This window comes from Rana temporaria, chromosome 13 (assembly GCF_905171775.1).
Source record: "Rana temporaria chromosome 13, aRanTem1.1, whole genome shotgun sequence".
Lineage (NCBI taxonomy): Eukaryota > Metazoa > Chordata > Amphibia > Anura > Ranidae > Rana > Rana temporaria.
This window is the reverse complement of record NC_053501.1, coordinates 76433448-76455622: the sequence shown is the minus strand read 5'-3', so window position 1 is coordinate 76455622 and position 22175 is coordinate 76433448. Positions and strand designations below refer to the sequence as shown.

The window sequence follows — 22175 nt, the reverse complement described above, 5'->3', positions numbered from 1 at the left end:
TGCCCCCCAGTCAAATCTTTATGCAAGGGAAACTTCCTCCGGACTTTAACTCAGTGATGCATAAATATAGCCATACATTTACTTTAAGAAACCTGTTACATAATGAATCTCTTTATGATGTCTGGAGGTGCCATCATCCAGGTGAAAAGGACTTTACATTCTTCTCAGCCCCACATAGATCTTACTCTAGAATAGATCTCATATTTTCTGATCTCTCTCCACTTTATAAAGTTTTGAGGCGACCATGCCCCTATTGCCATTGCATTTTTGAATAATACAATGAAACACCCACATTGCTATGGCGCAACAAATGTCGTATGACAGAAAGTTAATAAGCAGTTGGAGGAATTTTTTCATTTCAATACCACAGATTAATCTCCAGCATCTATTATCTGGTATGCCCATAAGGCGTATATTGGAGGTATACAGTTTCAAATTGCTTCCTGAGAAAAGAAACAAAGGATGCAGGTGACTAATTTCCTTCTTACAAAAATTAAACACTTGGAGACCCAAAATAAATGATCAATGACCCAGGTCCTACTAGAGGAATTAAGGAAATGTAGATTAGAATTTAAACAACTTTTGGTATATGACCATAAAAAAATGCTTCCAACACCTAAGACTTCCCATTATCTGTATGGAAACAAAGCAGGGAAATTGTTGGCTCGACAGATCCAGACAAGTCATACAAAGGCAGAATTGGCAAATTTTAACTAACCCTAACACTGGTTCTAAAGTATACCATCCTAAAGATATAGCAAACACATTTAGAGATTACTACAGTGCCCTCTATAATCTAAGTTCTGACCCAAAGACACCCCAGCCATCCGCAGAAGGGATCGCTCAATTCCTTGAGTCAATTTACCCACAATATCCCCATTGATTCTAGAACTCCTCAATGCCCTCTTCACTAATGCTGAAATAAAGTCCTTACAACTTTAGCGCTGAATAAATCTCCAGGACAAAACGGTCTTTCAGCAGAATACTATCAAACTTTTGGAGACATCCCAACGCCACATTTACTAGACGTTTTTAATAAATCAGCATCCTCTGGTTCATTACCTGCTGAAATGTTTAGCTCCCTAATTGTTATGCTGCCCAATCCAGGGAAAGATCCTGTCACCATACATAATTTTTGGCCAATATCCCAGCTAAACACGGATCTTAACAACTTTGCGCCCAGAGGCCGTCATGTGACGTCCTGGGCTTTGTGGTTGTATACCTGAATGATGCCTGAAGCTACAGGCATCATTCAGATATCGTTTTTTTTTAGAGCCGGCGATTCTGTGCACTGTAAGAACGTTCAAAGTGGCTGTTCCACCACTTGATCTTTCTTGCAGGTGGCGAGAGGGGACGTCCCCCCCCCCCTACCGCCACCCTCTGGTGCTTCTGTCGACTCACTGCTGCAGATCAGTGTGTCAGAGCACAGATCCGTTGGCCCCCGGGTTCCTACCATAGAGATTTCCAGTAAACCAGATGGTCGCCGGAGTCTATATGATCATTCGGAGGCCGGGTGCAATGTTATGACGTCACGCCCGGCCTCTGCATTCAAAAAAACAAAGCCGCTTCGGCTGGGAAGCGGTGATCTTTCTACTTTCTTTTTTCTTACTACAATGGTGGGGGGACTCTGGCTGCGATGGTGGGGGGACTCTGGCAGCAATGGTGGTGGTGGTGGGGGGACTCTGGCTGCAATGGTGGTGGTGGAGGGGACTCTGGCTGCAATTGTGGTGGTGCTGGTGGGGGGGATTTTGGGTGCAATGGTGGTGGTGGGGGGGGACTCTGGCTACAATGGTGGAGGGGACTCTGGCTACAATTGTGGTGGTGGTGGGGGGACTCTGGCTGCGATGGTGGCGGGACTCTGGCTGCAATGGTGGTGGTGGGGGGACTCTGGCTGCAATGGTGGTGGTGGGGACGACTCTGGCTGCAATGGTGGTGGTGGGGGGGGGGACTCTGGCTGCAATGGTGGTGGTGGGGACGACTCTGGCTGCAATGGTGGTGGTGGGGGGACTCTGGCTGCAGTAGTGGTGGTGGTGGGGTGGACTCTGGCTACAATGGTAGTGGTGGAGGGGACTCTGGCTGCAATGGTGGTGGTGGGGGGACTCTGGCTGCAATGGTGGTGGGGGGGACTCTGGCTATAATGGTGGGGGGACTCTGGCTGCAATGGTGGTGGGGGGGACTCTGGCTACAATGGTGGGGGGACTCTGGCTGCAATGGTGGTGGTGGGGGGACTCTGGCTGCAATGGTGGTGGTGCTGGTGGGGGGGACTCTGGCTGCAATGGTGGTGGTGGGGGGGGACTCTGGCTACAATGGTGGGGGGACTCTGGCTACAATTGTGGTGGTGGGGGGACTCTGGCTGCGATGGTGGCGGGACTCTGGCTGCAATGGTGGTGGTGGGGGGGACTCTGGCTACAATGGTGGGGGGACTCTGGCTACAATGGTGGGGGGACTCTGGCTACAATGGTGGGGGGGGGACTTTGGCTACAATGGTAGGGGGGACTCTGGCTGCAGTATAGTGGTGGTGGTGGGATGGACTCTGGCTACAATTGTGGTGGTGGGGGGGGACTCTGGCTGCAGTGGTGGTGGTGGGGGGGACTCTGGCTGCAATGGTGGTGGTGCTGGTGGGGACGACTCTGGCTGCAATGGTGGTGGTGCTGGTGGGGGGACTCTGGCTACAATGTTGGGGGGGGACTCTGGCTATAATGGTGGGGGGACTCTGGCTGCAATGGTGGTGGTGATGGGGGGGACTCTGGCTGCAATGGTGGGGGGGACTCTGGCTACAATGGTGAGGGGGGACTCTGGCTACAATTGTGGTGGTGGGGGGACTCTGGCTGCGATGGTGGGGGGGACTCTGGCTGCAATGGTGGTGGTGCTGGTGGGGGGACTCTGGCTGCAATGGTGGTGGTTGTGGGGGGACTCTGGCTACAATAGTGAGGGGGACTCTGGCTACAATGGTGGGGGGACTCTGGCTACAATTGTGGTGGTGGGGGGACTCTGGCTGCGATGGTGGCGGGACTCTGGCTGCAATGGTGGTGGTGGTGGTGGGGGGGAGACTATGGCTGCAATGGTGGTGGTGGGGGGGACTCTGGCTACAATGGTGGGGGGGACTCTGGCTACAATGGTGGGGGGGACTCTGGCTGGAAAATGGGGACATTTTGCTGCATTGGTAGACATGGGCAGGCTGCATTTTTGGGCACGGATAAAGTTGTTGTTAATATTTATTTTTATAACTTAATTATACATAAAAAATTTAAGTGTAATTTCATGAGATTTATGAGGGCGTGTCTAGGAGCGGGACATGGTAGGGCAGGGCTCGACAAATCCCAGGTCGCCATGGCGACTAGAAATGGCGTCCTGGCGACTTGGGTGGGAACAATTTGTTCCATAGGACCGGCGCTCCGCGGACTAGGCCGAAGCCGCGGCCTCGCCTAAAACATCCTGCCCGCAGCTCACCGCGATCCTGCCACTCACGGCGCCATCTGGTGGTGGCCGTTGGTATTACAAGTTAAGCATTACAAGTTAAACAGCAATTCTAATGTAATTTTTCACTATTTTCACTGCCATCTTCTTCCCTCTAATTAGAACCCCCAAACATTATATATATTTTTTATCCAAACACCCTAGAGAATAAAATGGCGATCGTTGCAATACTTTCTGTCATGCCGTATTTGCGCAGCGGTCTTACAAGCGCACTTTTTTGGGAAAAAATTGCACTTTTTTAGATTAAAAAATAAGACAACAGTAAAGTTATCCCCATTTTTTTTTTATATTATAAAAGATAATGTTACGCCGAGTAAATTCATACCCAACATGTCGCGCTTCAAAATTGCGTCCGCTCATGGAATGCTGACAAACTTTTACCCTTTAAAATCTCCATAGGCGACGTTTAAAAAATTCTACAGGTTGCATGTTTTGAGTTACAGAGGAGGTCTAGGGCTAGAATTATTGCTCTCGCTCTACCAATCGCGGCGATACCTCACATGTGTGGTTTGAACACCGTTTACATATGCGGGCGCTGCCCACGTATGTGTTCGCATCTGTGCGCGAGCTCGTCGGGACGGGGCGCTTTAAAAATTTTTTTTTTGTTTTCTTATTTCTTTTTATTTAGTTAATAATTTTTTACACTGAAATAAAAAAAAAAAATTGATCACTTTTATTCCTATTACAAGGAATGTAAACATCCCTTGTAATAGAAAAAAGCATGACAGGTCCTCTTAAATATAAGATCTGAGGTCAAAAAGACCTCAGATCTCATATTTAGACTTAAATGCAAAAAAACGAAAAAAAAATTGAAACTGTAATTTTTTTCAAATGACAAAAAAAAAAAATGTTGCTTTAAGACGCTGGGCGGGACTGACGTTTTGACATCACTTCCACCCAGCAGAGCTATGGGGACGGGTGAAGGACATTTTTCCTTCACTCGCAACCCCAGTCACTTGCCGAACAGTCCCGATCGCCTCCGCCGATACAGATGGCTCCGGTAAGCGGCGTAGGGCGCGGGAGAGTGGCGGGAGGGGGGGGCCCTCTCCCGCCACCGATAACGGCGATCTCGCGGTGAATCCGCCGCGGAGACCGCCGTTATCGTGTACACCACCGCCCACTGAAAAGATGGATACCTTGGTTGTGGCAGCAGCTGCTGCCGTTACCGAGATATCCATCTTTAAAAACAGGACGTCTTTTGGACATGGGGCGGTGGTCAAGATGTTAATATGGGTAAAAGGTGGAGTTGCGCTTAAAAAACAGCAAACTGTGTCTTGTGCAGATCCCCAGTAAAAAACAACAAAAAAAAGTCCAATAAACAATCTGGAAGATTTCTTCAGATATGCAAAAAATGTAAAAAAAGTTGATAGAAACAGTTCATTGTGAAAACAGCTGTTGAAAACGTGTTCAAGCAAAGAAGTGTAAAGAAACCAGAATTAATCCAGGATGCCTGGTATTGCTGACCCTTACCGGAGTTAATGATCCACAGGATCAAAACGAGCGGATAGCCATACACCTGGGCTAAACAGGGGAACGAATCCACAGCCAGACGCAGACACCCGATGATCCAGCAATGGTGAGCAACCAAAAAAGGAACAAAACTCCAATAGTGTGATATTGTACAATAAAATAAAGTAAAATAAAACCCCCAAGTGACTGGCAAACGGACAGTGTGACAAAAACCTCCACCTCAGAACACACTGGTCCTTACCAGATTCAAGTGAATAAGAGCAGTGAAATCCTGGAAGATGGTTATGCAGCTGTAGTAGGGAGAACTCACATCCAGCAATCCTTAAAGAGGCACTCAGGGCAATGGTCCCACCATCAGAGAAAGAAAGGGGCCACAATGGTGTAATATCGTTTGGCAAATTTAATAAAATAAAAATAGCTCACTTACAGGTAGGTAGACAAAAATCAGCAGACAAACAAAGTTCCGACCGGTACGGAACTGTTCCTCACAAGCGGTGACGTCAAGCGCGCCTCCTCCCAACGTTTCATCCAATAGGACTTGATCACGGGGTGTCACACCCCGTGATCAAGTCCTATTGGATGAAACGTTGGGAGGAGGCGCGCTTGACGTCACCGCTTGTGAGGAACAGTTCCGTACCGGTCAGAACTTTGTTTGTCTGCTGATTTTTGTCTACCTACCTGTAAGTGAGCTATTTTTATTTTATTAAATTTGCCAAACGATATTACACCATTGTGGCCCCTTTCTTTCTCTGATGGTGGGACCATTGCCCTGAGTGCCTCTTTAAGGATTGCTGGATGTGAGTTCTCCCTACTACAGCTGCATAACCATCTTCCAGGATTTCACTGCTCTTATTCACTTGAATCTGGTAAGGACCAGTGTGTTCTGAGGTGGAGGTTTTTGTCTCACTGTCCGTTTGCCAGTCACTTGGGGGTTTTATTTTACTTTATTTTATTGTACAATATCACACTATTGGAGTTTTGTTCCTTTTTTGGTTGCTCACCATTGCTGGATCATCGGGTGTCTGCGTCTGGCTGTGGATTCGTTCCCCTGTTTAGCCCAGGTGTATGGCTATCCGCTCGTTTTGATCCTGTGGATCATTAACTCCGGTAAGGGTCAGCAATACCAGGCATCCTGGATTAATTCTGGTTTCTTTACACTTCTTTGCTTGAACACGTTTTCAACAGCTGTTTTCACAATGAACTGTTTCTATCAACTTTTTTTACATTTTTTGCATATCTGAAGAAATCTTCCAGATTGTTTATTGGACTTTTTTTTTGTTGTTTTTTATTGGGGATCTGCACAAGACACAGTTTGCTGTTTTTTAAGCGCAACTCCACCTTTTACCCATATCATTATTTGTTTGTATAAACATTTTGAGTTTGCAGCTACCACCTACTTTATTAGACAAGCGCACTTTTTTCCCTTTTACCAAAGATGTTAATATGGATTCAACAGCCAGTGCTACCAACATTTTTTATTTTGGAAATTGTTGAAAAAAAATCATTTTTTTTTCTATTGTGCTTTCTTCTTTTTTTTTTTTCTAACTAGGGCTCAAAACGGATTCTGCGTTCTCATGAGATTGTGCTGCCACCTAGTGGACTAGTAGAAACGGATCTTGCACTGACATTTTCACTACAGGTAATAATAGTGTGTTAATGTTTTTGTGCTCCAAAAGCATCACGTCATGCTCTAAGAATAATATGATTTTTGTTCTGCTTTTTCTTTACTAGTACCCTCACTTTTTGAAAAGGGAAGGAAATAAATTACAAATAATGCTGCAGAGGAGGAAAAGATATAAAAATCGAACAATTCTGGGTTACAAAACTCTGGCAATGGGATGCATCAACATGGCTGAGGTAGGTGCCAAATGAATTGGTCAAATTTCCAATAATAAACACAGACCTATCTTATCCCTGTGTTTTAAAAGTGGTTTGTGTTATTTTTTTAATGTCACATTCTCAATTTACTGGTTTAGCTTATCAAACATTTGGATAAGTTACCTTGCAGCAGATTTACTCAATCTTAAAAAGAACATAGACAAAAATTACACAGATTATTTTAAGTAAACCTAACTGTCCTAAAATATTTCTGAGGCATCGGTGTTAAGATGCAGTTTGTTTAATTATGTACTTTGATTTCTTAAACCAAACTGTAAATTGGACCTTCAGCCAAGTCAAGAAAAAAGCTGAAATTTTGTGAAAAAATAAAAACGGCATCAGGGATGCTGCCTGCTAGCGATAGTGTGTCTCTGTACAGAATTTTAAATAATGGCCTCTTATAACATAACAAAAAGTCCCTCCTATTGGTATTAATCAATTAACTCTCGCAGGCTGCATCTGCCCACACACCAGGAAACCTAGGGACACTGCCTACAAATGTTTAGGACTCTATTTTTCTGTCGGAAATTCAAAATGTTTAGGACTCTATTTTTCCGTCGGAAATTTCGACAGAGGTTTGCCCGGCCAAAAGTCCGACCGTGTGTGTGTGTGACTCATGCTCACTTTGTCCGGGAAACGCTCAGGTCTAATACATCTGGAAGGTGGAGTATTGGACCCAGAAACATCACCTTCTCGCCTCCTTCTTTCGGTGTTTTTTCATGTTGGCGCTTCCTCCCACTCAGCCTTTGCTTATTTGGATTCCGGAGCTGCTGGCATTTTTATGGACTGAACAATAAGAGATAGGGTGGGACTTTAATTGAGGCATGCACCCCGGGAGAACAACAATGGCAATGGAATTTGGACAGGTAAGTGATCCAGCAGAACCGAGCACATAACATGAAAGCATTGCATGACAAAAATAAACAGTCAGTTATTTAATAGTATAACAATTATATATACAGTAGATACAATAGTAGCATGATAGATCTGTTACAATAATCAAAGAAAATTGCATACATTCCAACAATTCATGGTAACAATAGTCAAGATAAATAGAATGGGTTCATGCTGGAAACAATATCAAGGGAAGCCAAATCATTGGAAAGTGTCTCCATGATAAATATTAATACGTTGGTACACTCCACTAGTGTAAAGGGGAATAATGGTTAATAAATGTCATATGTAAACCAGGGGGGCCTCTATTGGCTCCTAGCAGTATATATTTAATGCATAATGCGGACATTAAATGAAATCAGATTAGTTGGGATAACTCCATAGTAGTAGTGACCATGATCGATCATATAATCGACATGTATAATAATAATTAGTACATTAGCAACAGGCATGGGGGGGGGGGGGGGTCTGGTGGCTCCTACATAAAAGTGACAACCATAGTTGAAAAGTATATAAAATACAATCGATATATATAAAAGTTGGTAAAGGTACAATGGCAACGAATGAGAAGGGGGGGCATCTATTGGCTCAACGCGTTTCGTGGCTAATGCCACTCTTCAGGAGCAGGGTATGAGGTAGATGTCTGTAAATATTAAAAACAATATGATTTAAGGTAAGGGTATACATAATAAATCCTGTTGTGGAGAGAAGAGGAAAGGATTACAGTAGTAACTAATCCCCAAAGTACTTACGGTGTGTCAAAAAACAGGGGTACAGACTAGAGGGCAGAAAAGTAGCCGAGAAGGTAACAGCCCACGGGAGCTGAGGTGGGCCAACCCCACCACAACGATGGAAACAATCCAGTGAAGGTGTTCCCTAGGGAGTGATTCTTACTGTAGGGGGAGGGGACTGACTGGGTAGGTGACCGTTCAGTGTCCCTATGTACAAGGGACACACAATCGGTCTCCTCTCCCTGACAGGACATGGATCTGTGTGTTTACACACACAGATCTACGGTCCTGCTCAGTTACTGGGCAATTGCGGGTGCCCGGCGGACATCGCGGCCTCCGGGCACGCACATCGGGTTCCCAGTGGCTCGGCAAGGTGCGCCGTCATATGATGTCCGCCCAGAACAAGAGGCTCATTGTCGCGGTGGGCATGTTTTGCAATACGGCACTGCATCACTTTAACAATTGCGTGGTCATGCGAAGCTGTAGCCAAACAAAATTGACGTCCTTTCCCCCCCCCCCACAAATAGAGCTTTCTTTTGGTGGCAATTGATCACCTCTTGCGTTTTTTTTTTATTTTCTGTGCTATAAGCAAAAAAAGACAGATAATTTTGAAAAAAAAGCCAATTACTTTCTGTTTTTTACTTTCCACTATAATACATTAAAAAACAAATGTATATATATAAAAAAAAATTATTCATCAGTTTAGGCCGATATATATTCTTCTACACATTTTTGGTCAAATAAATCGCAATAAGCGTATATTGATTGCTTTGCGCAAAAGTTATTGCGTCTACAAACTATGGGATAGATTTAGCGACTTTTATTTATTATTGTTTTCACTGGTAATGGTGGCGAACCGGCGATTTGTAGCGGACAAATCTGACCCCAAATGACACTTTTTGGGTACCAATGACATTATTACATTGATCAGTGCATTTTTATAGCACTGATTAATGTAAAAATTACACTGGCAGGGAAGGGGTTAACACTAGGGGGGCAATCAAGGGGTTAAGTGTGTTCCCTGTGTGTGTGTGTGGGATAAGCTACCAGGGACATGACAGAGATCAATTTTCCCGATCACTGGTAACAGAGGATCTCTGACATGTCATCTGGCAGAACAAGGAATTTCCTAGTTTACATAGCGATCGTGGGTTTTGAACCGATGCTTTTCTGTACTAACCATCGGTTTGGTCTGATGGGGCAGCGGTCCATCGGTTCGATTTTGAAGCATGTTTAGAAATTTTGGACCGAAGGAAACCAGACCGATAGCCTATACACGTGGCCCAGATTCAAGAAGCACTTGCGCGGGAACAAGTGTGATTTGCGCCGCGCAAGTACTGATTTGCTCCTATGCAAATTTGCGGCTGATTCTGTAAACCAGTTAAGCCTGAAATGCGGCCATTTTCCCACGCACGCAGCCTAGCTGTTCCAGCTCAATTTTCGCGCAATTTTGCGCGGGGTGTAAGTTGCGCCTTCATGGAATTCCCTCAGCGAATATGCAAATTAGGTACTGCCGATGATTCAGAAACATGCGCGTGTGATGCGCATCTTGCACTGGAAGCGTGCAAGCTTTTTTCCCTGGGCAAACTTGCTCCTGTTAAAAGCAGGGGCAAGTTAGCAAAAGATGGCCAAATGTCATCTGAAGGAGCGCGCAACTTCAGCAGCACCTAGACAGACGAGCTGAACAAGCAGAGCACCCACATTTTCGGGACCTCGCATCTGTGCACCAACATGCCAGGGGCAGCTATGGTTCTTGATATTCTATTGACTGAGCCGACTCGTAGGAGGGCACGGGAGAGGATTTACAGAGGGCGCTACAACCTTTTTCAGATGAGTGATACTGAGGTGTATCGCATGTTTCGCTTTAGCCCTGAAGTCATCCTTGAGTTGGTAACAATCCTGCAGGATGACATCAGCAGCCCGACCCATCGGGGACAGGCAGTGCAGCCACTGGTGAAGGTAGTGGCAACCCTTCATTTTTTGGCAACTGGCTCATTTCAGCGCACAGCTGGAGTGGTGGCGGGGATGTCCCAATCCAGCATGAGCAGGTGTGTGCACCAAGTGATCCCTGCAATACTCAGACGAATGGGCACACAATTTATCAAACCAACCACGGCTGACGTGCGGCAGAAGGCAATCAGTGATTTTTATTTATTAGCCAGATTTCCACGCACTGTGGGTGCAATAGATTGTACCCATGTGGCACTACGCCCCCCCCCCCCCCGGCTCCTCGAGCATATCTACTGCAACAGGAAACATTCGCATTCGATAAATGTGCAGATGATTGTGGATGCACATGGCATGTCCGTGCCAAACACCCAGGGTCAAGCCATGACAGTTTTATTTACCGACACAGCCCCATCCCAACCGAGTTTGACCAGAACATGTATGGAGACAGCTGGCTGATTGGTGAGTGACATGGGTGTCAGGTATGACTGCCCCCCCCCCCATGATGCACAGCAGATATGAAAGAAAAATACTTACATCTTCACTTCTACCCACAAATATGTTCACTTGTACCCCCTCCCATGATGCACAGCAGATATGAAAGAAAAATAATACTTACATCTTCACTTCTACCCACAAATATGTTCACTTGTACCCCCTCCCATGATGCACAGCAGATATGAAAGAAAAATAACTTACCAGTCCCCAAGTTCCCAACAGTGGAGTCATACCCTTCAAGTCCCTCCACCTGCTCCTGCACGAACGTTTGTGCAATAAGCTGCTCCTCCTGATTGAGCCGGATCATACATCGCGGACCACCTCCCGTGCCACCGGTATGCTTCCTGATAAGAGCCAGTTTTTCACGGACCCTGCGCCTCATATCATTTAATTTCTTCTGGATGTCATCCCAGGTACGCACTTCATTACCCAGGGCATTGATGTCCAGGGCAATGGCTTCATATATAGCCCTCCTTTGGGCAATGGTGGTGTTTGCCCGCTGGGCACCATATAGGACTTCCTTATGCTGCTGGAGTGCAGCAATCAGGATGTCCATCTCTGCAGCCACAAAGTTGGCCTTCCTTTTTTTGGTCCCTTTGGGAGGTGCCATGTCTTGCAAAAGGGCTGAATTTCCTTGCTCAGGGGGGGTAGGAAAAAGCAGGATGAAATTCAGCAAAGAACCTGCGCAAGTCTGCTCCTATTTATTTGCTCAGTGCAAGCAGCTGAGCAGGATTTGCCCTGAAATTATGCTAGCAAACCTCTGCTGAGCCGAAAATTCCTCATTTACATAGGGGCACACCCACTTTGACTTGCACGGCCTTGCGCCCTCAGCTTTGCCTTAAACAGGAGCAAATTAAATGAACAAACGATTCCTGAATCAGGTGGCAATTTGGCAAAATTGCTCCAGCGCAGAGAAATTCAGCTGAGCGGCTCAGGTGTAAGTAATGGGCAAATCTACCTGAATCTGGGCCATGGTCGGTTTGGTCCGATGAAAATGAACTTCGGTTCATTCTCATCGGACCAAACCGACCGTGTGTACGGGGCCTTAGTAGCAGCCTTACAGCTCTGAGCCATAGAGGCCTGGTGATGCACTGCCCATGAAGCACCAACTGCTCTAGTCGAGTGCGTTTTCACCTGAAAAGAAGGAATCTTCTTTTCTAAACCATAGGCCTGAATAATGACTTGTCGAATCCAACATGCAGTAGTAAATTTTGACGCTGCCCGCCCCTTCCTTGGGCCCTGTGGCAGAATAAACAGACAATCAGTCTTCCGTATCTGAGCCGTAGCTTGCAGATAGACTTTTACCGCTCTTACAACATCTAGAAAATGTAGACTCTCTTCCGCCACAGACTGCGGATCTGGAAAAAGACGTTAGGACTATATCTTGATTCAGATGAAATCCTGAAACCACCTTAGGTAAAAAAGTTAGGTGAAGACGCTGCACCAACCTGTCATCATGAATAATCATATACGGCTCTTTACACGAAAGAGCCTCTAATTCCGATGCCTTCCTTGCTGAGCATATGTCTACAAGAAAAAACAGTTTCTTTGTCAAAAGACTTAAAGACTTAAAGAAGCATGGTGTAATGGTTCAAAAGGTAGTTTCTGTAAAACGGACAATATCAAATTCAAATCTCATGGGCACACAGGAGACTTAACGATGGATTCAAGCGCATTGCTCCCTGAACAAAGGCCCAGACTAGAATGAGAGGCAAGCGGTCTTTGAATAAATACCGACAAGGCTGAGATTTGGCCCTTGATAGTCCTTAAGGCCAACTTCATATTTAAGCCCAACTGATGAAAGGCAAGAATCCTATTAATGACATACAGTGGAACCTCGGTTTAAGAGTAACTTGGTTTGAGAGCGTTTTAATTTGCGAGCAACTTTTTTTTTTTTTTTTTTATGCTGACTCGGTTTGCGAGTGTTGACTCGCAAGACGAGGAGAATTCAAGCTAAATAGGCCTGCAGTACTTCATTTGGCATGAGGTATGGGGGCGCAGAAGCCGAGTAAAGCCGAAAATAGGCCTGCAGTACCTCATTTGGCCTAAGGTACGGGGGCAAAGGAAATGAGCCGATGTGTCCTTGGGCCTTTTTGGCCGTTTTTGGCATTGAAGTCAATGCGGAACAAATTATTTTCATTTCCATTGACTTCAATGGGAAAACTCGCTTTGATAAGCGGATTAGGTTCATAAATATCAAAGCGAGAAAAGAGGACACCTCATGGTGTAGCTTGTAACTTTTTATTACTCATATATGCACTTACAGTTCAATAAATCTTGAAATGCCCATAAAAAAAAACCCAAGCAGGCATGCCACCTGCGTTCTAAAAGGATGGCGGAAGTGACGTGTCACGCACTAACCGACCCTCTTCCTGATAGTGTTGTACTCCCCTTTTCCCACCCCTCCTTTCCTTCCCTCTTAACCTCTCTGTTCTCTATATCTTATATGCATTTTTTTGCGGGCGGTATTACCGCGGTATTACATTGATTTCAATGGGAAGGCGCGGTGAACACACCGCTCCTATACCGCAGTGAAGATGCGGCTATCGGGACTTTTGGAGCGCTCCTGCTAGCGCACCGCTTCAGTTTGAAAGCCTTTGGGCTTTCACATTGAACACTACAGGGCATGATTTTTCATGCGGTATAGCAGCGCTATTTTTAGCGCTGTATCGCATGAAAAACGCCTCAATGTGAAAGGGGCCTAATGGTACCAATATAAAAAAAAAGGGCCAAAATATACACTTGGAGGCTACAGACTAGTAAGCCTAAAGCTGGCCATACATTATACAATTTTCTTATTCAATTTATTTTCGATTACCTTCAACTATGTATTGCAAGGGCCCATCTGATTGCATGCAAATTAAAGGGTTTAGGTTTAACCTCATATATTGTGGTTTTGGTAAATCTAAAGAAAAATTGTACAAGAAAATTGTATAATGTATGGCCAGCCTAACATCAATGGTATGTGAACTACTGAAGAGGATAATAAGGTAACATATCAAAATATTATCAATAGTAACAACCAGCATTGATTTATGAAAGATCGTTCTTGCCTGACCAACCTGTTAACATCCTATGAGGAGGTGAGCTGTAATCTGGATCAAAGAAGGCCTTTGGAAGTGGTGTTTCTAGATTTTGCTAAACCAGTTGATACAGTACCCTATAAACAATTTATTTACAAACTGAGGTCTGTTGACCTTATTTGACAGTAATGACATTTAATGACCGTGTATGTACCTGGATAGAAAACTGGTTACGGCGTATGTCCAGAGGGTGGTGATAAATTGTATACCTTCTGAATGATCTGGATTTGTAAGTGGGGTACCCCAAGGCTCTTTCCTGACAACAATTTATGAACAAATTAAACCGTATGATATTGAGGTTGCTTTATGTCCTGGAATTATGATTCAATGAATGTTAGTTTAATCACAGTGTTTGCTAATGGTAGAGCAATACCATCACAACAGCAACATTACAAGAAGACCTCGATAAAATAAAGGAGGGCAGCTACACGACATGAGGTTGATTATTGAAAAATGTTAGGTAATGCTAAAGGGGCTAAAAATATGTATGTACGTTACTCACTAGGGGGAGAACTTCTGGGGGAAGTGAGAAAAAAAAAGGATCTGAGAGCCCTAGTAGATCACAAGCTTGGCAATCGCATGCAATGCCAAGCTGCAGCAAGCACAGCTAGCAGGCTATTATCATGCATTAAAAAGGGTATCTTTCAAGAGATAAGACTAATTCTACCACTTTTACAAAACTCTAGTTTGGCCACTTCTTGAGTATGCCGTCCAGTTCTGGTCACCAGTCCTCAGGAAGGATGTGCTAGAACAGGAAATAGTCTAGAGTAGTGGTCTCCAAACTGCGGCCCAGGGGCCAGATGCGGCCCTTTGTTTGCTTTTATCCGGCCCTCAGGGCATAATTTCTCCCCTGTAATACCAACATTGGGGCACAATTTCTCCCAATAACACCAACAATTGGGCCCAATGACACCAACGATGGGGCACAATTCCTCCCAATAAAACCAACAATTGGGCCCAATGACAGACGATGTGGAACAATTCCTCCCAATGACACCAACAATTGGGACCAATGATGGTGCACAATTCCTCCCACTGACGTGGGGACCTTTTCTTCTCCCAATCGCAACAATCTGGCCCCCTTAAAGTCTGAAGGACCGTAAACTGGCCCCCCTCGTTAGAAAGTTTTGAGACCACTGGTCCAGAGGACCTCAGTTATGAGGAGCAACTACAAACATTAAAATGATCCTCCCTGGAGAAGAGATGCTTAGGTGGAGATATGATTGCAATATACAAATATCTAAATTCTAGCATATGGAGAAATCTATTCAGTCTTGGGTCTCTCTTCATGGCCACTCAATGAAGTTGGACAGGAAGCAGTTTAACCTGTAACTGCATAATAGGGTATTTACTGTTAGAGCGGCAAGGATGTGGAACTCCCTTCCGCAGTTGGTAGCGTCAGCAGGGACTGTCCAATATTTCAAAAATGTTTTTAGATGGGCATCTTAACTAACACAATATACAGGGATATAGGCAATGGTAGTGTCATAAACACCATGAACTGGTTGTACTGGTGTCTTTATTCTATCTTGCCAACTACTATATGTAATCATGTTTGTTATGTGGTTACAATGACATGTCGTCCTTGTAACAATTTTATAAAGAACTACATTTTAATTTGAAACAGATGCAGTGTAATAGTGTGTCCAGCACTGGAAAAGTATAATCTGTATATACTGTACATAACCAATGGATATGCCTAAATACAGGGCTTTTTTTCAGCTGGAACTTGGTGAAACTCGGTTCCACCACCTCCAGCTCAGGCCTTCTGCTGTCTGCACACTATCTCTCTGTGGCAGCCAAGCTATCACTTGTAAGCACAAAAGCCGGACTTCTGTGTTTACAAGTGACAGCTTGGCTCCCTCAGATCTGATGTCCTGAATGGCTCCCACTGAGTGCAGGATGGAGAGAAGGGGATGCAGGTGCCTGTGGTTTGTGCAGTGCAGTGTTGAGTTCCTGCACCTATTATCTGAGAAAAAAAAGCCCTGCCTAAATGATTGCAATATCAACCGTTACCACCCAACTTAAGTATTAAATCAATCAATTTAAATCAATCTTAAGAGTAAAATTTAAGTATTTAAGAGGGGTAAGGGGATAAATATGTGTATTTTGACTTTACAGGTGAGAGTCTATAATGAATGATATAAGAAGGTTTAGCAATCTGTGGCTGCTTCAAAACTATTGTTAATAGAATTAGGATGTACTGAGAGTTAAATTGGTAAAGCCCAGCTTCAGGCAAAAATGAAGTTAAAATAGTGCATTGTGCATCAATTACCTTATTGCTTCAGCTTGATTCCAAATAACTCTTCCTAAGGCATCCTGCTGTGTAATGTACCAAAGTGCCAGTTTCCTCTGTGCCAAGCTAATTTCCTGCCCTGGGCACCAGTCATTTCCCCTCCTTATAATCTTGGGCACTGATTCCCTCACACCCCAATGTTATCTCATGCCTCTGGAGGACCCTGACGTTGAAAATGGCACCTACACCAATAGGAGGTGTCCACATTAGGCAGTAAGTGATGTGGACATGCACAGAAAGACTTATGGAGGTTAACAGAAGAAGAGCGATGGCTCAGGCTGGCAATGTTACGTGACTGCGGCTTCAGGTAAGTAAAATGGACATTTGGATAGCCTTTTTATCTTTTGTTCTTCATACCAGTAGTTAGGGGGCTTTAATGGACGTTGGGTCATTCTAATTTTAATGTAGTATACAACTCCATTATTGTTTCCTATTATATATTTGCAGGGGTGGGCAAGTTCCTGTGGTCATTTCCCTATGCAGTGATTCTCTCGCTCTCTCATGTGTGTGTGTGTGTGTGTGTGTGTGTGTGTGTGTGTGTGTGTGTATATGTATATGTATATAATATATATTATATTACTTTTGTTTTCAGGTTATGCAATATCCATCTGAGGGAAGCCAAATCCTGAGCCTTTTTAGCAATATGAAGGAGGCATCTACCAAGGTAGCAGACATTTGGATATTTTCGCTCTCCAGTCAGCCAATTGATCATGAGGACAGTGCCCTTAATACCAGCCAGAAGATAAAATCCACAGGTTGGTATACATTTTAATTTTAGTATTGCGGTTTAAACAGCTACTTGGTGACTTAATTTTTTTTTTATTTATATATTCTGTGTTTTCTTCAGTACAAAAAATAATCTATTTAAAATGCATACATCTTTTATTTATATATATATATATATATATATATATATATATATATATATATATATATATATATATATATATATATATTCACATTGCATGAATTTTAACCACTTAAGAACCGGACCTTTATGCAGGTAAAGGGCCTGGCCAGTTTTTGCAATTCGGCACTGCGTCGCTTTAACTGACAATTGCGCGGTCGTGCCATGTGGCTCCCAAACAAAATTGGTGTGCTTTTTTCCCCACAAATAGAGCTTTCTTTTGGTGGTATTTGATCACCTCTGCAGTTTTTACTTTTTGCTATAATTAATATCCCCCAAAAAGATATAAAAAAAATATTTTTTTCCCTTAGTTTATGCCGATACGTATTCTTCTACCTATTTTTGGTTAAAAAATTGCAATAAGCGTTTATCGTTTGGTTTGCGCAAAATTTATAGCGTTTACAAAATAGAAGATAGTTTTATTGCATTTTTTTTTTTTTTTTTAACTACTAATGGCGGCGATCAGGGATTTTTTTTTTCTCCCGTGACTGCGATGGCGGACACATCGGACAATTTTGACGCATTTTTGGGACCATTGTCATTTTCAAAAAATGCTATAAAAATGCATTGTTTACTGTGAAAATTACAATTGCAGTTTGGGAGTTAAACAGTAGGGGGCGCTGTAGGGGTTATGTGTGACATCATATGTTTTTCTAACTGTAGGGGGGCGGGGCTGTACGTGTGACGTCATTGATCGTGTTACCCTTCTGGGTAGATCTATCCAGTTTATCTATAAAGTGCGACTCACTCTCTACTTTATTCTTTCTCTCACATCGGACTGATCTCTAGCTACTGGTCTTAATTCTTCCCCCCTCTCTAGGGTGGTCACCCTATTCTACTCAGCCAAGGCTCCCACAGTATTTTACATTTATTAAAATGTCCACGTCTAGTTAGAACTACCTTTTTCCTTCCACACTGTTGTATTTATCACATTAACCCATTCCACTGGCATAGGCGCTCTCTGTGATTGCCAGTTTTGTGCTATCAATTTTCTGGCCTGGAACAGGCACCTTATGACCTCAACTGTGATGCCCCTTTTGCACATGCCTCTCCTCTATACAACTCAATAAGCACACTCTGGCCTCTGGTTCCAGAGTGACCCCAAAGGTTGTATTCATGATGTCTAATACCTTATCCCAGTATCTATATAATTTTGGGCATTTCCACATCATGTGTATAATATCTCCTGTCCTTTGACACCTAGGGCATTTGTCATCTAGTTTCCTTCCAAACATGTGTAACCTTTGGGGTGTAATAAGCTCTATGCACTAAAAATAGATGGAATACTCTCTGTGACGGGGAGAGTGACACCGATGTCCCTAACTCCAGTATGCGATCCCATTGTTCAGTTGTTATAGGGCCTACATCCTCCTCCCATCTTTGTTTATTTTTTCCCAACCTCTCTCCACTTGTGAACCCAACGCTAATCTGCATAGTTTTGAGATAAGGTCTTTGGAGATTTCTGGCTTAATTAGCCATTGAAGGTGGGGGATTTTTTGCCATCTCATCGGGTGCACCTTAAATTGGGCTTGAAGGGCATGCCTAATCTGCAGGTAAGTATAGAACAGGGAATTTGGAATGGCATGCTCTCCACTCAGTTCCGAAAAAGATTTCAATGTATTACCTTCATATAAATTGCGCCAGTCTCGTTATGCCTAGCTTTTCCCATTCTTTTATTTTCCCCATGGCTAAAATTTCTTTCAGATATTTATTTTCCCAGAGTGGGGAGTATTCCATTAGCCCCTTATACCCTATAGCCTGCTTACCTGCCTGACATATTCTTTTAACCATCCCTAATGTTGGGTTTTTAACAGGGAAAGAATCGGCCTCCAAAGTTTCTATTATAGGATTATGTTGGGACCCCATTAACATAATTTTCCCACTGGCACTCCCTCCCCCTTCTATAATGCACCTTCTATAATGTGGTAAAAAAAATTATGAAAAACAGAACCAAACCCAAATTTCTCCAAAACATGCCAAAGATAATCCCACTCTAGGCTATAAAAAGCCTTAGTGGCATCCAGGGATAAGATGAACCTATCACCTGTATTCTCAGTTGGCGTTTGTAGGTTCAAATACAGCCTTTTGATGTTGGCACTAGTAGATCTATTCGGAATAAATCCGGACTGATCCGGATGTATGAGTTTCTGTATGTATTTATTTATCCTAGCTGCCAACACCCTGGCCAATATTTTAACATCTGAGCAATGAGATCGGTCTATAGCAGTGATGGGGAACCTTGGCACCCCAGATGTTTTAAAACTAAATTTCCCATGATGCTCAGCTACACTGCAGAGTACATGTGCCAAGGTTCGCCATCACTGGTCTATAGGATGATGTATCTAATTGATCTTTTCCTTCTTTCTGGAGCACTATTATGGTGGCTTCTGACATCGAGGCAGGCAGCCTCGCCTTCTATTGCCCAGTTCAGCACCTTTAATAGTTCCGGGAGCAACACCTTGCCATACCGTTTATAAATATATACTGGTAAGCCATCTGGCCTGGGAGACTTCTGATTAGACATCCCCCCTACTACCTGTTGCAGTTTCTCTAAGGTTATTGGGGCTTCTATAGCACTTCTGTCCTCCTCTGTTAAGACTGGTGTTTCTATTCCCCTTAAGAACTCATCCATTTGTGGCATCTCATCTCCCCTTTTTGATTTATATAGGTCCTGATTAGGGTTGAGAAAACCCGAACTGTAAAGTTCGGGTTCGGTACGGACTTTGGGTTTTTCCCGAACCCGGACCCGAACCCGAATAATTGGAAAAAGTCCGGGTTCGGGTTCGGAGTTCGGGTATGTTTTGGCGCGCTGCACGGCAGCCAATCGCCATTCGTTTTACTACTGTGACTGGGAACTGATCACAGCCATGCCTACTTATGGCATGGCTGTGATTGGCCAGTGCAGCATGTGACCCATCATGTGACCAGCCTCTATATTAGATAGAGGCACACAGCACAGATCGTCACTCTGCTTCAGTTTATGATAGGGAAAGGCTGCTGGAATCTGCTGCTTAGGGACAGTGATAGGTGTATCTGGCTCGTTGTCACTGTGCTTCACTTATGACAGGGAAAGGCTGCTGAATCTGCTTAGGGACAGTGTTGGGTGTATGCTGCTCCAGAAATATCAAGAAGCACACTTTATTTCTTTGATATCTGCATCATCTTATGGCATCTGGCTCGTTGTCACTGTGCTTCACTTATGACAGGGGGGAAAGGCTGCTGAATCTGCTTAGGGACAGTGTTAGGTGTATGCTGCTCCAGAAATATCAACAAGCACCCTATTCCTGTGACATATGCTGTGCTTCATATAGTTTAGGAATTTTGTTCAGCTATAGGGGCAGTCAGCATTCTATAGGTGACTCTGAATATTTCAACAGCACTGCACCTGCCACACCACCTGTGCACCTGTGATATACTGTGCTTTTTTGTCAATTACATAGTTCAGGGACAGGTTTGAGAAATAATTTTCCCATAGGGGCAGTCAGCATTCTATAGGTGACTCTGAATATTTCAACAGCACTGCACCTGTCCCCTGTGATATACTGTCTGTGCAGTACATTGTTTAGGGCTGGGTTCCTGCTTCTTGCTATAGGTGGAGAAATATATAGGTGAATCTCTGCCTATTTCACCAGCTTACACTTTTTTTGTATTTAAAATTTCTCAAAATTAGGGCAAGACCCTAAATTTGAGAAATATATAGGTGAATCTCTGCCCATTTCTCCAGCACTCTGCCAGTACATTGTTTAGGGCTGGGTTCCTGCTACTTGCTATAGGTAGAGAAATATATAGGTGAATCTCTGCCTATTTCACCATATTACACTATTTTTGTATTTAAAATTTCTCAAAATTAGGGCAAGACCCTAAATTTGAGAAATATGAGGAAAACGTCAAATAAGGGACTTGGCCGCGGTCGTGGTGCTGCTGGTGGAGCTCCTGTTACAGGGAGAGGATGTGGTCGATCTGTGCCAGCTACAAGCACAAGTGAAACACCTTTCTCAGGTGCGAGTAGCCGACAGAGCCTGCAGCGGTATTTGGTTGGGCCTAATCCAGCTCTACGAATGTTGAGGCCAGGAGCAGAACAGGCGGTAGTAGATTTGGTTGCTGACAGTGCCTCCAGTTCCTTAACATTGTTTTCCAACCAGTCTTGTGCTGAAAGTTCAGAGTTGGCGCCTGCAGACGATGTCCACCATCAGTCTTTCACCTCACCCCCTTGCAAATCAGCCAAGCAGTCTGAGACCCAAAGCATGCAGCAGTCTCTTCTTCTTTTTGATGAGTCTGTTACCATGTGTTCCCAGGGCCATCCACCTAGCCCAGCCTCAGAAGGGGAAGAGATTGAGTGCACCGATGCCCAACCAATTATATTTCAGGATGAGTTCATGGGGGGACCATCACAGCACGTATTGCATGATGAAGCTGGTGCTTATGCAATTGTGCAGACCGACAAGGAGGGCAGTGGTGAAGACTGGGTGGAAGATGATGTGCAGGACGATGAGGTCCTCGACCCGACATGGAATCAACCTCATGCAGGTGACCCATGTAGTTCGGAGGAAGAGGCGGTGGTCGCACAGAGCCACCAGCACAGCAGAAGAGGGAGCAGGGGGCCAAAGCAGAGCGTCAGTACAGTACGCCTGCTACTGCCCAACGCAGAAAGGGACCGAGCACACCAAAGCCAGGTCCAAGGAGTTCCCTAGCGTGGCAGTTCTTCACACAATGTGATGATGACAAGACACGCGTGGTTTGCACGTTGTGCAATCAGAGCCTGAAGCGAGGCATAAACGTTCTCAACCTGAGCACAACCTGCATGACCAAAAGCACGAGCTGCAGTGGAGTAGACACCTCAAAAACCAAGAAAGGTCTCTGGCTCCTCCTGCTTCCTCTTCTGCATCAGTCTCGGGCCTGTCTGCCTCTTCATCCACCTTCGTAGTGACAGTGCCACCTGCCACCCCTCAATTAGAGGACCGGCAAGCAACACTACCACCTGGGTCACCAAACAT

The 22175-nt window shown here is 44.4% G+C and overlaps 1 protein-coding gene across 5 annotated transcripts in view; it reads left to right on the top strand.

Moving 5' to 3' along the window:
• Positions 1-22175, top strand: part of PACS2 (phosphofurin acidic cluster sorting protein 2) — a 406668-nt gene that overhangs the window by 81398 nt on the left and 303095 nt on the right. For all 5 annotated transcript variants that reach the window (XM_040333364.1, XM_040333363.1, XM_040333367.1 and 2 more), the window contains exons 3-5: positions 6497-6586; positions 6679-6804; positions 16867-17029. In XM_040333364.1, the coding sequence (XP_040189298.1) occupies positions 6497-6586; positions 6679-6804; positions 16867-17029 (379 nt within the window). The remainder of the gene's footprint in view (positions 1-6496; positions 6587-6678; positions 6805-16866; positions 17030-22175) is intronic.